We start from the raw sequence: 18,638 nt of genomic DNA on the forward strand, positions 1-18,638 counted from the left end.
TATGTGAAACTTAAAATTATTTTTAAAATTTTCATAAATTAAAAGAAAAACCATTTTTTTTGGGATTCTAGGGTTTTTTTTAGAAAATCTTAAAAGTTTGAGATTTTTTTTGAAAATTTTAGGGATTTTGTTGTGCGGAAGCATGTAAAAGAGTAAAATTATTATACTAAAAAATCACACTAAGTTCAATTCCCAGGAAAGAGAGGTGGATCACAAAGATCGCATAAGTACCAAGTCTTTCCTAGCCAGAATATTCCTCAATCGTAATTTAATAGCACAATAAATCACTACAATCACACTCACAATTCATGCAGAATAATACAATAAAGAATACAAGAATTTAACGAGGTTCAGTAAATTTTACCTACGTCCTCGGGCACTACCAAATATATTTCACTCCAAAATACAAGTGAGAATTTACAGAGAGAGAGAGAGAGAACAATGCCTTAAGTAGAGAATGTCAAATATGAGATACAGAATGAGAGATGGTTATGCCTATTTATAGTTGAGGTTCAGGGATCAACTTGCAAAGTCACTTTACAATTAGGGACCAAATATTGCAAATATCTCAGATTTCTTATGCCAATATCTCGATACCCATATCTTTGACTTTCCAATATTTGATACCCATATATTTGACTTTCCATAAATATGCAGGATGATTTCCAATAGATTTTATTTTTTGCACGTTTAATGAAATTTTTATATTTTAAAGGAATTTTGAGTTTTTTAAATACCATAAAATTCTTTAAAATTGGCTCAATAGGAAAAATGTAGTTAAATAAGAGCCCTTATAAATGCATAAGAAATTTTCTTAATATACGACAAGAGAAAACAATAATTAATTAAAAGTTATGTCTATGAATAAAATTAAAATGTGTGGAATTAGAATGTCAAAAGAATAAAAAAGGTTCATACTCTCATAACTCAAAAATGCTCTTCGCCCTTTTTTGAATTGAGTGGTCTCTAACCTCTTTTAAAGAATTTAATAATTTTTTACTAAAAACTCATAATTCCTTTAAAATATAAAAAATTATTAAAATGCAAAAATTAAAAATCTGTAAATTTTTTTAAAAAATATGATAAAATTATTTAAAATTTTCATAAAATTTTAAAGATTTTCAAAAAAAAAAAACTAGAATTCCAAACAAAAATTTATTTTTAAAAGTTTACGATTTTTTTAAAAGTTCCACATACTTATAATTTTAAAATATTTTTTATAATTTTCAAAAATAGATTATGAATTTTTTAAATAATTTTCTAAGTTTTAAAGATGTTTTTGGGGTTATTTTTCCATTTTAATGTTATTTTTATTTTTAAGAAAGTTTTGATATATTTTAATATTTAAGATTTTTTACTTTCATTGACACGTGGCAAAGTGTCATTGGATGATTTAACTTTTTTAACGGAAATTATAATAGATGGGTAACGGGGTATACAGAATGAAAGTAAAAGGGTCAAACTGATAACCAAAATAGAGTACAAAGGCTAAACTGACAGGAAAATATAGTATAGATACCAAAATAATAATTTAGCTATAGTATAAGGGCAATTAAAGTTATTAAGCCTTTTTTTTTTATCATACCTTCTGTTTGGAGAATGAAAAAGAGAGAAATAGACAAAAATGAAAGGAGAAAATGGTGCCTCATCGGGTTTCAAGACTCTCGCACTAGAGAGAGTTGTGTGTCTCCTGAAAATCAAAGGAAACCATGCAAAAAGCAGGGGGGACATGAAGGCTTTCGGTTTTTTCTTCTTCTTGGGTGGCACATGTCTTAGTATTATTAGCTTTGAGAATCTTTTTTAATAGAACAAGTGCCGAATCAAAGTTTTGGTACCATTGTTGACAGAAAAAAAAAGTACCTAAGTGGTAAGAATGATATAGTTTAGGGGCCAATTTCTCATTTAAGCCCTAAGATTTTGAAAATTATCTTTTTCATTCTTTGTGTACGACGTTAGTTGGAGGAGAATAGAAGAAAGAGTGAAATTTTGATTTCTTGATCAAATCTTTGTTTCTACATAAAGGTAAAACGATTTCTCTAACATTAATCTATGGTTTTAAACAATAAAAGCTTATTTTTAGATCTTCCCTCCATTTTTTTCCATTTTTGAGATTTTCAAAAGTAGAGAGAGAAAGTTTTGATTTGATGTTTCTTGCTGTTTTTAAGCTAAATTCTTGTTAGATTTGAATTTAAAATCAAGTAGGATAATCGAATTTCAAGTTTGATTTTGGTTTTGGATGAGTTCTTGGAAGTTACTATTGTTGAGTGCTTGGAGAGTTTTAGGGTGGGTTTGGATGAGCAGTAAGTTTATCTGTGGTTAATGCAAAAATTGTAGTGATAAAGAAATTAGATAAAAATTAAGTTAAACGCACCACACCATACTCCACTGCCCATCTAAACCCACCCTTAATGAGAGTGTGTATAAGAGCTTAAGTTGCTATTGGGTTTTGAGAGTTTAGAGGTCCCTAAACTTAGTCCTAAAATTTTAAGTTCAAGTGGGTTAGAATAGAGTTCTCTTTAAGTTGTTAGATAGAAGCAATAAAATCCTCGCTTTATCTTTAGCTTTAGGTCATTTTTCTATTTTATCATGGTTTTCTAATATTTTTTTTGTTCAGTTGATAATTGCAGCAACAAGACTGATAGAATCATCTAAGGCAAAGGGAAACAGAAAAACGTAATAACATAGTGATTTGCAATTTGTGCTAGCTTAATTTAAAATTTTAATATAAACTTGATTAAGTAATCTAGGTTAAGAATGATTTCCCATGCTATATTGTTGATGATATGCTAGTGAATTGATATATGAATTGTAATGAATTTACGTGAATTGTTACAAAAAAAAGTCAGACTGATCCTTGTGTCAGACATAGAAAGATTATGACACTTGTGTGCATTGTGACGATGTTTGTACACATTCATATTTGACACTTGTACTTATTACAGGTATTCGTGTTTTACACGCATTAGAGCATTATTGCCCATTTGTCAGTTGTACCCGTGGTAGGTCTTAAGTAAATATTTTAGTCTTTTAGATTTTACGTAAAGCTCATATTAATCAATGAATTTCTAATGATTTTAATTCAATTTTTTCTTATTATACTAAAATATTATTATTTATAATGTCATATTTATTTACATGAGAACATAATTTTGTCATTATAGTAAAATTTTTGTATAGATGATGTTGAGCACAATCTTTTATTATTATAAATCTATAATACAAACATCAAAATAATTAGATTAAATTTATAAATTATTAATTAAAAATACAAAATATTTTTAAATTTAAAACCTCAACTAATAACTCAGGCACAACTGAAACAACAAAGTAAACCCAATTTAAAAATTAAGTAATTTTGCCATAATCTATGAAGTAATTAATTTCTTCATTTATAAATTAAGAAATAAATAAACCATGGAAAATTTACTTTAACTTCTAAATAGTTACTTCAAACATTAAAAGACATTAACTAATCCATACTCCCTTAATAGTTGTACAATCTCTTAGAATATGCAAAATGTCTTTCGAGTGATAACCATAAATAGTACATCTGAACAGGACATCTGTTTTAATGTCTTTTAATTAATTCTTAGTGATAACCATGAAAAATTTACTTTTAACTTCTAAATAGTTACTTCTCATCGTCAGAACAGGACATCTATTCGAGGATCCTTTCAACTCCTTCCAACCATTACTCAACCATGGTCAGATCGATCCCTTTTACGCCAGAAGATTTTTTACCACCCAAAGCCCGAAGACGTTCAAGCGGCAACCCCCAATTAACATGCGCATGATTGGCAGGTACAAGAGCAGGGTTAGCACTAGCAATCCACTGAAACGCTCCAATCATAGCTTCCATAAGAGGGCTTACACCCTTATTAGGTATGGTCACTCTACGCGCAACACAGGAGGTGCAGAGGATGTACCATCCTCTTGAGCGTTAGCTCTCGCATTAACATGTCTAGGAGGCATAAACAAATGTGTGAGTGGCGGGGAAATGATCCAAGCTACATTCATGCAAACAAACTTTGGAATTAAAGGCAATATGTTTCTGTTCCTACCCTACATACAATCAAATCAGAAATATTTCAAACAATTTAGGCAATCAAAGTAACTTAAACACTTGGGTTTCTGGTTCCATGGGTTATGAAACCCTAATTCGCGTAACAATCACCTAGGTCTGAGTGTTAGTGAACTTAGGCTCTGACACCACCAAATGTAACACCCTATACCCGGCCTGGTCGCCGAGCCCGAATATCAAGATGTCATACCACTGTCTCACATTACACACAGTACAAATGAGCTCATTCTTAAAGAAACGTATTCCATTTTAGCATTTACACAAGTTTTAAGTCAAATATACTCCTAATTATTGTTAAAACTTGCTACACACACTTTAATTGAAAATATAATAACAATTGTACATGCATGAGGGCCACTTAGAAAAAAATCAAAGCTGACTACGTAGGTATCGATATTGGAACATGGGTATCAATATTTTCCTTACACAATATCGATACCGATTGAAAAAAATCGATACCAAAACAACATTTTGTTTCTCGCCTAAAAATAAAACATTAGAAATTATCGATACATTTCAATAAGTATTAGTAATTTTACCCTGAGTATCGATACTTGTGATATGGCATCGATACCAAATTACGATTCTGACTTCCTACACATTTAAAAAGCATAGAGGTATCATTTTTAAAACTCGAATATCGATACCTCTACTTTAGACAGTAAAAATTTAGCATATTTAAGCATATAAACCATTCCAAGACAAGTCTATTCAACACGCATCTTTTACCATATCAAATAAACGTCAAAACGACTATAATAACAGTTTCAAACATCAAGAATAAGTTTGAGCAATAATCAACATATCACGATTCAAATTTTTAAATCCTAAGAACAAATAAGCTATAAAAACATCCAAAATATCATAGCAAATATCAGCAAAAAGCCTACCACATTGCCCTTATTTCCCAAATCATAAACAAATAATAAATCACCGATGAAGAATTACTAGAGTCTCATTTAGATCAATCTCATGGAACCACACTGCTCACACCGAGACGCTACTAATTTGTAATGGTTTAAAAGGAGTGGTTGGGTTTAATAAACTCAGTGAATGCCTAGAACAACTACTATGCAAACAGTTCATCAAGTATAAACGAAACATCCATTTAGCATAATTACAACATCTCAACTTTATTATCTTATTATACTTAATCATGCATTATTCATTAATTCATTTACATAGCAATCACATACTCATTTAGGCACACATCACATTATACATAATTACATTTTAAGATAATTTGGCACTTGAGTTATGAAACGTAAAGTGGGCTCTATCACCGCACATCCGATACACGGATCTCCAACAAACCAAATGTCTTATAGAGTCAAACATATCCTAAAAAGTGAAGCAAATAACTAACACTCTCCATCACACCAAACATGTCCTGTTGAATGGAGTCGATTGGAGTTATCATCTTTTGTCTCTGGTGAGTGCCTGTGTTTGACCCTTTCTATGATGTGGAATCATATACTTAAATCTTTTTGTTCCAATTTGTTGATGAATCAATTCTTATATTTGTTTTGGTATGTTCTGTTAATACTGCAACCTAGATGGAAGTTGAGATCATGTATTCATGTTCTAAATTCCTATTCATTATATTCCACTTTTTTTTGTAGGTGAAATTTATATGATAAAGCATCTACAAGTTATATTTCCTTCTCTTCAAATTGCAGTGTTTAAATTCCAACATTAGATAATCAATGTTGAATAGATTTGGATTTTGATATCTCATCCAATTCTCAAGGCATTACGAAAGTTCTTGTTTGGCATTATCTACATTAATAGGCTATTTCCTTGATATATGAAATTGGAGACATGCTACATTAGTATGCCATATTTCATGAAAATGATGCATAGCTAGTCAGCTATAAAGCAATAGTTACTCACCTCTTCTTCAATTGCACTATTTTAACTATGAAGTATTACGCCACTGTCCTATTAAAAAGTCTCCTTGATGCTATGTTTCATTTAATTTAATTTTTACTTGATGCTATGTTTTGTTACTCATTTAATTTTTTACTTGCATTTCATTTAAATTTTTAGTTAATTACAAGGTCTATTTGTAATTGATTATTATAATTATATTTACATAATTCCAATAACTCAATTTGACTTTTGGAATTAGCAAATGTGAAAGTAAATATTCAATTTGGGATTCTTCCTTCAAAAGCTATTATTTTATTTTATTGTGTCACTTGAGTATCGATTTATATTCTATGTATAATGTGCCTAAAAACATTTATCTAGAAATGAAAAAGAAAAAAGAGAAAACGTCTCAAGAGTTAAAAAATCACAAATGAATGTGTCGCTATTGATAAATTTATTTTTAAAATAGTAGTTTTTAATGAAAATTTGGATCAATCAAATGAAAGGTCGCATAATGATGTCCATGAGAATGATGAAATTAATGATCTAAATGAGCCTAACGATGTGCCAAATGTATCGAATATTGAAAATCTTGGTTTTAATGAAGAACAAACAATTCCTCCTAATATTGACATTGATGAAGAACAAATAATTCATTCTTTGGATATTTATAATCCTAGAAATTAGGTTAATCTTAATAACAAAACAAGGGACATTTTAGTTGAAAAAGGGCTATAAGAGAAATGAATCTTGATTTTCCTCTTGATAATAATAGACATTTTTCATATGCTTATTTTTCTAGAAAGTTGAGCAATGGTGAGATTAGTGATAGAAAATGGTTGGTTTATTCCAAACATGTTGACAAAGTGTTTTGTTTTTGTTGTAAGTTGTTCAAATCTATTAGTATCAAAAGTTTGTTAGCAAATGAGGGGCTCAAACAACATGAAAACAATGTTAAGCATATGACTAATATGAATACATGGAATGAAATGAGAGTAAGGTTGGATAAAAATGAAACAATTGATAAAACCTTGCAAGAACAAATTATGAAAGAGAAAGAGAAAGAGCGATGGAGGCAAGTTTTACTTAGAATATTTTCAGCTGTGAAATGTATTGCTACTCATAATTTGGCTTTTCAAGGATCCAATGAAAAACTCTATCAAGATAGCAATGGTAATTTCCTGGGAGTGATTGAAATGATTGTGAAATTCGATGTGATAGTGCAAGATCATGTTATAGACGCATTCAAAATCGTGAAATTCATTATCATTCTTTTGGGCATAAAATTCAAAATGAATTGATTTCCCTTCTGACTAATAGTGTTAGAAGTTCTATAATTAAGACCATCAAAGAGACGAAATATTTTTTCTATAATTCTTGATTGTACCCTTTATATTGGTCATCAAGACCAAATGACTCTAATAGTACGATGTGTGATATGTCAACTGATAAAATAAAAATTGAGGAGCACTTTTTAGAGTTTTTGAATGTGGATGATACATTCGGATTGAGGCTTCAAATAATGCATCAAAAAAGAATGAGCATTGATGATATAAACGCTAGTTTTAATCCTATCAGCCTTGATCATATCTTTGAAGATGTTGATCCACTATCAGAATGGCTTCAAGAGAAAGAGAATCTACTGTTAGATGGTGAAAATGTCGGTGTGTTGCCTGTGGATACCTCTGATGATGAAATGAATGTTAATCAATCTCAACAAAAAAAAAATTGTCTCATTCAAGTTCCAGTGCAACGCCAAGTCAGAGTGGCGGTGGACCCGATAGTGGTGGTTTAAGTCCAATTGATGACGATAATGGACACATAGTGGTGATAGAGGTAAAATTAAGTCTTTTAGTCGATATGAAAGAGAATTTGGGGTTGGTACCACTAGTGGACATTTTCGTGATAGATCGAAATTTGATGGAAATATGTTTGCTGAACCTATGAAAGATAAAAGTGAATCTAGAGCTTCATCAAAAGGAAAAGGTAAGAAGCATACTTCTGTAAGCTCTTTATCTAGTAGGAGATCGAGTTCTAGTAACCTTGGGTATAGTGATTATCTACTAGCATTCAAGGTTTTTATCCACCGGAACAACCTTCATATTTTCAACCTTCACATGGTTTTCCAAAGCCATATGGTTATTAACCACCATTTCCTAATTATGTTGTGCCATATTAGCCTCAAATGCATCCTCCACCACCAATGTATCACCCACCTCCACCTTTCATGTATCCTCCTCCTCAAATATATCATCCATATTAATTATATGAAAACCAAGGTGAAAATGTTAGTTTTTTTGGATATATTTTTGGACAAAGTCACGAGAATCAAGTCAAGAACGCTCTCAAAGTGAAGGTGAAGGATCTGATCCTCCTCGTCATTCCAGTAATTGGTGAAAACTAAATTGTACCACTACCACTATTTGTAAGGTATTTTTTTTAAAGAAAACTTTTGTTAATGTTTTTAATTTTAATCATATTAAAACATTTAAAATACATCTATAGATAAATGAATGGAGTATATTTTATGAAAATATAATTAAGAACTGAAGCATGTTAAACTATATATGAAAGTAGAATGAGAGTGATAATAAGTAGTAGGAAATAGGAATAATTAATGAGAATCTATACATTTATTCATTTTTTCTTTTGCAAGATAGAATGCTTTGATATTTTCACCATCTTCAAAGCAACAAGAGATATTGAAGGCCTCTCTCATGTATGAATTTTAATAATTTTATATATAAAACTTTCAAACTTATTAAATATGATGAATATTTAATATTTCATATTTTTTTTACTTTGTTACTAGTTAATATAATATTCTTAGAAAATTCATAAATAAATATAAGAATAATTAATGATTGTAAAAATTGTGTTCTCATATTAATAAAAGTTCATAAGTGTTAGAAAACACTCTAAAAATTATTAAAAGTGACTTTTTATAATTATAATTATAATTATTATGTTTTACAAAAAGTTGTGCGAATTTAAAAAAAAATTCACGACCGCGATACTTGCAGTGACCACAATAGCATCTGTTATGTCCGCAATTGCGATAAACGTAATGCGAACGCAAATGCAATTTAAATCCCTTGACATAGGAGTAGATTGAATGAAAAATATTTTTTTTAAAGTTTGTTAGAAAATATTGCTTAATTTCATAAAATGTATTATTTTAATGAAATTGTTACTATGTGTTTTTATTTTATTGTATTATATTTTAAAATTTTTTAAAAGGCTCGATTTATTGTTTGGCCTAAGGTCTCAAAAATATTAAGAATAAGTTTGATTCTAGTCTAATTATTTGATAATCATAGAGCAATTTTAAGTGGTATCGTTTGATAGATATGTGACATCGTCTTTTACTATAATAGTGTCATTCTCGTATTTAATTTCCATGCCTTCTGTTTCTGAAATTAATTTATTTTTTATTATTTTGATAAAAATTCCAAAAAAAAAAAATTCAGGTTTTTACTGTTGTACAGCAATCTTCCTGTAGTTTAATTAAAAACCCCAACTGCCTTGTCCAAGTGTAAACCATCCATACATTATTGCCATGATGGGCTCGACAGGTTTGTGGGAAGAAATAACATCAACAAAACATCGAACTACTTCCCTTTTCCAACAATCCGACGGTCGTTTCAATTACAAATTGCTCGATCTTTAACATCATCTCTGGTCTATAAATATCTCATGCAACCCTCAAAATTTTTACATCAAAAAGTTTCGAACAAAAAGAATAACTTCTCTGGTTAAACTTTGAATTTGTTATGGTGTGCTTCTGTTTCTTGGTGGACCAAAGGTGGAAGCTGACGGGTACTAAGCCAGTAGCCGGGACGTGCTCCCGGTGCGGCGGAGGAGCAAGCGTGGGAGACATGAAAACGATCACCAGGTTTTGTTATGTTCCGTTCTATTGGAAATCATGGAAAGCTATAATATGCACATTTTGTGGAGCTATTCTTAAATCTTACAGATGAACAGCAACTCAAAGCTGTCTTCTGTTCGTTTCTCTGTCGGCTTTTTCGTGTCTATATATACATATAACTAATTAACCATTGCTTATAGAATAAAACATTTCAGTTCTAAGTTTGTAAGACTGGTATTTTCTTCATTTATGTGTAAAAGAGTTTTCAATGAAGTATTTGGCTTAAAAATAGAGTTGAATTTATTAAATTAAAGGAAATTAATATTTTATTTTAATGTAAAATGCTATGAAAGTGAAGCCACTACCAGTTATTTATAACAAAATAATTTTCTTAATGTAAAATATTTGAATCTTGTATTTATTGTCGGCTATAAAAGAAAAAAACATAAGCATTTTCCTCCATTTTTATGCCGGTGATTAAAAGATGATTTAAAGGAGCATATGGCATGAACATGATATATACCATTAAAAAAAAAAAAGAAAGAGCAAGTATTTTTCAAAAAATATTTAATTTTTAATGCATTTATCGAAATGAGCTTGATAACTAATCATTCGCATCCTGAAAGTTCATTAAGGACGTAGATATCGACCATGAGTTTTAAAGCTGTTTTATACCAAAGTAAGGATTGAACTATCAACCACTAATTAAGATAAAAAAATAATTATCATCTCACGTAACTCCAGTGATTGAAAATAAAAAAAATTAAATAAAAAATTATATTATTTTAGAATAGCCTTCAAATTTGAATAATTTATTAGGTTAGGCTAGTTAAAATTATTAAACAATTTATTGTATCGAATACAAAGAGATGACAAGTATTTTGAGCTTCTTTAATTGTTCTGAAGGTGAAAAGACAAATATCTGTCTTAATAGCATAAAAATTGGGAAAATTCTAAGAGTAAAACATTGGGCTTTTGTTGTGAAGACAGATGGAGCATATTATATGCTTCATTAATAATTTAAGGATTTCTTTTAAAAAATATATTAACTAAAATGAAAACAAAAATAAAACATTAAAAAATTAAAATTTTAATTAAATTAATTTCACGAGTTAATAAAATAAGAAGAGATGTATGTATTATTTATTAAAAATATATAATTTATACAGTTAATAAAATCTTTAATTAAATTGGTGTTATGAGTCAACCGAACAACAATTCTGTTTGAGAAATTATAAAGATATCTTGTCCTATTTAAAATAAGTTTTATTATTCGATGGTATTTTAGTTTTTTATCTAAAAAAAACACTTATGATGGGATTTGAACCTACACCAATGCGTAAAACTTTAAATTTACCACTCAACCAAACTTTATTATATATGTAGTTTCCACACGCATATGGTGTCATACAATTTCTAGTTTTATAATGTTTCTCTAAATTTTATTTTTACACACGAAACAAAATATTTATAACACTTCTCTTATATAAAATTTTTATGTGAAATTTTATTTTAATATGAATAACATATTATCTCATTAAAATTTTATCAAGAAAATTCAATGAAACAAAATCTTGATTAAAGAAGAAAAAAAGCATAACGATATTTACTTTCCCTCATGATAATATCATAGCCTACTCGTTTCTATCTTATATGTTGGCTTTTCAAATATTGAAGTAGCCAATGCTTTAATAAACAAATCTACCAAATTATTACTTAAACGGATTTGCTGAATATATTATTGTTCTTCTAAAGATCATGCAGCTTTGTATATCATTATTCGACTTTTCACATTCTATGGTGTGTTTGATCAAGTTTGTGTGCCATTACAGAGTGTTTCCACTACAGTAGATTAAGCATTCAATGACGTTATTTTAAGCTTTTTGCGTTATTTATAAACGTTGCTAAAACTATTACGATGGAAAGGGAAAATGCCACAACAAAAGCTGCAGTGGATATTGTCGCAAAAAGTAGCAACATTTTTGGAAAAAACCCGTCACTATTGGTATATGACATGCCACGACAGTCCTTAAAAAATAGTGGTGCATGTAAGACCTTGAATGACATTCTCATTCACAAAGCTCTGCAAAATGTAATGCCTATTGCGGTGTTTTAGATTACAAATGCTGCTAAATGTGTACTTTTTAAAATATTTATTATAAATGTCGCTAAATGTATACCTTTGTGTGACTTTTCTTTCCCAGTCACCACTAATTTTTTAGACTTTATATTTTAAAAAATTGTATTTTTCTCATTTCCTAATAGAATATAAACACAAACCGATAATTTATAATTCCACATTATCATATATAAAATAATATATAATTTATAAAAAAATATAAAATATTTATATAAATGAATAAAGTTATAACACTATTAAATCAAATGATTGAAGTTTTATTTTAATTTTTGGTTAAACGTTTTTTTTTCTTTCCAACATATAAATAAAAACAAGAATTAATTTTAGATGAATAATTTTTATTAAAATTATAACACCCCAACTTCAGCCTAGAAGTTTAAGCCATACTTGGACGAGTTACACCAATGCATTGAAAACTGATTTCTTTTCGGGATTTTAATTTTGAAAATAAGAAATTTGTTTTTGTTGATTTAGGTGATTTTGTAGTTTCGTGTTAGAAATTGACTGATATGGACGAGATTATCAAAAGGAAAGTAAGACAAATCCAAGACAATTTACAAATCCAAAAGATCAATTTGCAGTTATTTCAGTGTAAAACAATCCAAGCTCCCCGTACACTGTCCGATACAGAATCAAATGTTTTCTTGAATAGATGAAGGTAAGACAAAGGGTGAGTTACCAAGCATCGTGTATAACTAGACTCAAATACAAATAAGCGCATCGTGTATAACTAGACTCAAATACAAATAAGCAGAGCATACTATATAACTCGTAGTAACACAAAGAACTTAAGAGCAGCTGTATAACCAGTACGGACAGCTCTAGAGCATCACAGAGATTTAATCAAAGGTAGTACAACAGAACAAAGCAAAACAGAATAGAGCAGAACAACACCGAATGGTATAGAGCAGAGCAGAGCAGAACTGAACAGAACAGAACAAAGTTGAGCAGAACAGAACAGAGCATGTATGTTTATGTAGATGCAGTATTTTTCAAATAGATCAGAATGCAGATCTAATGCAGATCTATTAGAAACAGTATTCCCAAACTCTGTTACACACCAAAATAGAGTTCTGCCCCAAACTCATCCATCCAAACACACCAACAAAGTCATCCCAGGCTGCCCGACAATGATGACCCGTCACCTCAAGTTGCCCAGTAACGATGGCTTATCAATATGCAGTTAAACTACCAATCAAATATATGTGGTCAAGCCACTAATTAAGCAAATCATTAACTTCCAATACAAAATCTTCCTCCTTTAACATCAACCTAAGTCCCATGCACTGTGTCATGACATGCATATGCAGAATCAGAGTAATGAGCTTGTAAGACATGTTATCTTTCAATAACAGAATTAGTAAACATGAGAATCCATGTTTTGTAAAACAGACTTTTCAAACCATAACAGGTCATATCAAATTTGTCATGAAGTTACGTACACGGTTATAAAACAGAATCAATAACAATCAATCTAACATATTCAGATATCGCATATTCTCCATCAATAGAATAATGTAGAGGCGTACCAGCAAACTTAACAAATACACATCGTACTTGGATAATTCACACACATTAGACAGTAGCACATTGCGTTCTGAAAAATTCTATTCACTTAGGTTCAAACATAACAGGCATACGTGCAGATCACACGCCTGTGTCGTCTACCCGTGTGATTCTAAATTGTTAACAGTGACTCACAAGACCTAGACACACACCGATGTCCTTACCCGTATGGCTTACACGGCCTAGGCACATACACCCATGTCCCTGGCCATGTAGTCCTAAATCATAAATAGTGAGTTACACGGCCTAGACACATGCCCATGTCCTTGCCCGTGTGGCTCACACGGCCTGAGCACACGCCCATGTCCCTGGTCGTGTGGTCCTAAACCATAAACAGTGAGTTACACGGCCTGGACACACACCTATGTCCTTGCCCGTGTGAACCCTACACTAACATGGCCACACACGGCTTGGACACACGCCCGTGTGACTCAAATTCGATGAACAATGACCAACCACGTGGCCTAGCACACGACCATGTGACTTACACGGCCTGGGCACATGCCCATGTCTCTTGCTGTGTGGCTTCGATAGCCACGTTTTTCGACGTCTGAAATTAGCAAAAATAGGGGTTTTCGGTATGCACCTAATACAAATTTGAAGCAAAAACAAGGATAAGGTCTAGTTTCAGTCAACGAATTGAACTAGAAAGACAAGTCAGATCCCGTATAGAATCAGTGCAATGTAACGTAAGAAAAGAAAAGGTCAGTTTGAAAGGAAGAAACCAAAACAAAGAACTAAGTATCGAGAACGACTGACAGAAGAAACATAACAGAAAAAGAAAGAACAAAAATGAAAAGAAAAACTTTTCGGAGGTTTCTAGAAGGTTTTAAGTAACCAACCGAAACTAACTACTATATAATGAAATTAAAAATAAATTATTTCCTATTACTTTCACCGAGATTCTAACACAGGACCAAGGAGTATACAAAAGCTTAGCCATTGAACCAACTGGCTCATTCTTGACATTAATTGACAAACTTTAATTTATAAACCCAAAGTTCAAAGGTAAGGGTTAAGTAAAATAACAAAATTTCCAGAAACATGATTTGAACCCAAAGCCTCACACACATACCCCGAACACTTAACCACTGAACCAAATTAATTTAATTGTCATAAATTTCCAAAATTAAAACTCAAAATCAAAGGATAACCACTCTTGGTTTCAAACCTCAATTTTTTCTAACCCAATTTTTGGGATGTTACAAAAATTAAATAATATTCATGCAATTTAAAAACATTTATTGCTATTGTCACACCAGGGTCCCTTTAAATTTGGAAAATTTGGAACAAATTAGGGGATAAATCGAAAGATATTGTAAGCTAATGGTCTCTGCTAAAGAGTTAGAGAAATATAAGGGTTGATTTAGACATGGTTAAATTCCAGATCTGATTCGGTTAGATTAGAACCAGTTGGTCCTTTAGCGGGGGACAAAATGATTGAAAATACGTGGATTTTACACGATTGAAGACTGTGCGGGAAGGGCTATAAATAGCTGAAGAGTGACTTCCTGGGAGACTTCGTCTCCAATCTGTTTTGTTTTATTTCATTTTATTCATCTTCTTCCTTGGGTTGCTCCGAGGAAGCAATGGTTATGAATGATATGAGTAATAATCGTAAGGAATTATCCAGAAAAGTAGAAATCTAAGAAGTTGGAAAGGTTCTAAAACCTTCGGTGTAAGTAAGATTTAGAAAACTAATGTTAAGAGATTCCAAAACCATTTTAGGGTTTTGTATATTTTTGGAAAACTGAGTTTAAATTAGGATTTATTGAGTTTAACGCATGAATTGATTGTCTTTCTTAGTTGCCAGGAGAATGGAAGCTTTAGCGCCTTGAAAAGCTAAGTGGACAAGGCGAAGAAGGATCAGGTGAGTTTTGGCACTCAACCCCTAAAATGCTAAGTAGGCTATAAGGTTGCATGAGTTTATGAGTATTTACCATTCTAGTTTAGTGTGTATAAATTAACCATGATTCCATGATATTGCATCCATGAAATGCATGCAAGGGAAATATTGCTAGGTTTAGGCGAAGTTAGGAAAGGGAATACCAGAAAGTATTGATTCTGTTAGATACCGCCATACGGTGTTGCTGTATGCACCCGTGATGAGCAAAGCTCCAGGCCTTGCAGAGAGGACATTGCAATGTTCAAGCATCAATGTATAGGATGAAAAATAGAAGAATGAATGGAATGTAATGGGGAAAGTAAGTAAAAGATCATGGCTAGGCTATGAGACCAATCAAATGTTATACGCCTAAAATGAGTAAGACCATAACTAAAAGATTTTATGACATCATGATAAGGATGAGTAAGACAATAATAGAAAGATACTATGACATCATGATATAAATGATTAAAATCATAGTTGAAAGACGCTATGGCATCATGATAAATAGGCCTAAGACCATAGTTGAAAGACGTTATGGCATCCTTTGATAGTCTATCGGGATGGTAAACATGGAGTTATATGGTGTAAGAATATAGCTGAAAGATGCTATGATATCATAGTTAGTTCGATAGGACATCAAAAATGAGAGAGACCAATGGGACATTAAAGATAGGATAGTTCGACAGGACATTAAATACGAGATAGTCTGCAAGGACACTAAACATGGGATGATCCACCAGGACGATAAACACAAGGTATATCGTGTAAGACCATATTTGAAAGACACCATGACATCATGGATAGTTTGTTAGGATGATAAAAATGAGGATACTGAAGTGAAGGACCATAGCTAGACTATGACAACTAATGGAGTCCGTCAGGACATTAAACATGAGGTGTATTGTACAAGCCCATAGCTGGGCTATAGTAACTTAGAGAGAGAGTATATCGAGACAGTAAACATGGGTGGAAAATTAGAATAGAAATCATGGGATAACCCGCAAACAAGGAAAAATGATTGGAAGGAAAATGGAAGTATGAATATGCAACAATAGACCCATTAAAGGGATAGATATTGACCACGAGTTTTAAAGTTGCTTCATACCCAAAGCAAGTATTAAATCCTAAATCATTAATTAAGGTAGAAAAAACACTAACCATCTTACCTAACTTCTGTAGTTGAAATTAATAAAATTTAAATAAGAACTAAAATTATATTATTTTAGAATAGCATTCAAATTTTGAATAATTTATTAGGTTAGACTAGTTGAAATTATTAAATAATTTATTGTATCCAATATAAAGAGATGACAAGTATTTTGAGCTTTAATTGTTCTGAAGGTGAAAAGACAAATATCCGTCTTAGAAGCATAAAAATTGGGAAAAATCTAAAAGTAAAACATTGGGCTTTTGTTGTGAAGACAAATGGATCATATTAAATTGCCTCAATTACTTGATGAATTCCATGCTTCATTAATGATTTAAGGATTTTTTAAAAAATATTTATTAACTAAAATGAAAAATAAAATAAAAATTTAAAGAAATAATTTTTTTAATTAAATTGATTTAACGAGTCAATCCAATTTACGCAAAAACTTTTTTAACAATCCACAAACAGTTTCTTTGTCGACACTTACATCAAACCAACAAACCAAAATACCAAATTTGGTCCAAAGCATGAACAAAGCATGACCTTTAAGAAAATGATGGAAGCAACGAATGAATGAGTAACAAAGAACACAACGATTTATAGTGGTTCGGCCCCAATTGCCTACTCCACTACCTTAACTTTTCGCAACTAAATATTTTCCCAAATTCACTATAACACGCCAAACTTGGCCTAGACGTTATAGTCAAATCTAGAAAGTTACAATAATATGTAGAAATCTTACTTTCCAAAATGTGGCTCGATGCAAAACCAAAAATTGAAGTTTTATAAAATTTGCCACAAATCTTGGATAGAAAAACTTGCCATTTTTAAATCGCTTATGTGAATCTATCACTTACTAACTTAAAGTCTAAATTTTACTAAATCATTGCGCTTATGTCGCTTGCTTTATAAAACCTGTAATTTTGAATAAAACATTGCAACAAAAATTTTAGAGTTGATAATTTGAAAACCATGATTTTGATAAGTAAAAATGTACAGTTCACCAATTAGGCATATTCTAAAACATTCATTATAAATTTTCATAAAACCCATGTTAAATTTGCAGCGGAAAGTCCTGAGCTTGTTTTAGTTTGAAAATCAAATTCTAATTTGTTAGCTTGTATGTTCTTTTTTCAATTTTACGTTGAAACTTTCAAAAACCGACGAACAAATCCAAAGCCAAAAGCAAAACCAAATTAAAAAACATAGTCCAAAACCAAATGCCTAAAATTCTTAATTAACATAAATCAAACCATATTATTTGAAAGACCAATCCAAGCTCCCGCACACTGTCCGGTCCTAAGTCAAAAGTTCACCTAAAACGTATGAAACAAACGAGTGAGCTAGAAGCCCACTGTGTGACCCGACCCACAAGCAGAATTTTATTTAACAAGCACATAAGTAAATGTCACCACAAAATTTTTACTTATAATATACAAATATCATATCAAAATATTGTATTACCAGAAACATATATCAAATCATTTGTCATATTTTCGGATCACATTTCGGATCAGAATATCATAATTTCATAAACATATATCATGCTAGATCAAATGCAGATACAGATCCTGCCCCCATCCGCTACACACCAACTCTGACCAGTCAATCACACCAAATAGGACTACAAGAGTCTATTTTTCCAATCACACCAATATGTGGCGGTATGCCACTCACAAATATGCAGCTGAACTGCCATATAGAAATTTGCGGTCTAGCCGCCATATATTTGCAGCAGCAACTACCATACAACACTTCCTCCATCATATCATAATCCACCCCAATGCTTATGCAAAGTCACATTAACATACTTATATATCACATAAGTTGTATGACATGCACACGCAAATAGATATTATACGAAGCGTAACTTACATACAACTTATATAGATCATAGCAAATCATATTACATAGTCAAATCGGATAACTTATCGAAACAAATAATTGAATATATATAACACACATGATTTACAAAATAGTCATGCTTAACTTACATACCTACTTAAAGCAAATCATAACACATTATTCTGCTTATCGAAACTTATTTAAAATACCTCCTACACTTACCCATGT

At 31.0% G+C, this 18,638-nt stretch overlaps 1 protein-coding gene across 1 annotated transcript; it reads left to right on the plus strand.

Annotated features, from left to right (window-relative positions):
• The first annotated feature begins 9,687 nt into the window (after positions 1-9,687).
• Positions 9,688-10,177, plus strand: LOC105768330 (uncharacterized). The gene has a single exon (XM_012588211.2). It carries the CDS (start codon positions 9,727-9,729, stop codon positions 9,931-9,933), a length of 207 nt encoding a protein of 68 aa, XP_012443665.1. The 5' UTR covers positions 9,688-9,726; the 3' UTR covers positions 9,934-10,177.
• The last annotated feature ends 8,461 nt before the right edge of the window (positions 10,178-18,638 follow it).

The sequence above is a fragment of the Gossypium raimondii genome, chromosome 5 (genome assembly GCF_025698545.1).
Source record: "Gossypium raimondii isolate GPD5lz chromosome 5, ASM2569854v1, whole genome shotgun sequence".
Classification (NCBI taxonomy): Eukaryota; Viridiplantae; Streptophyta; class Magnoliopsida; order Malvales; family Malvaceae; genus Gossypium; species Gossypium raimondii.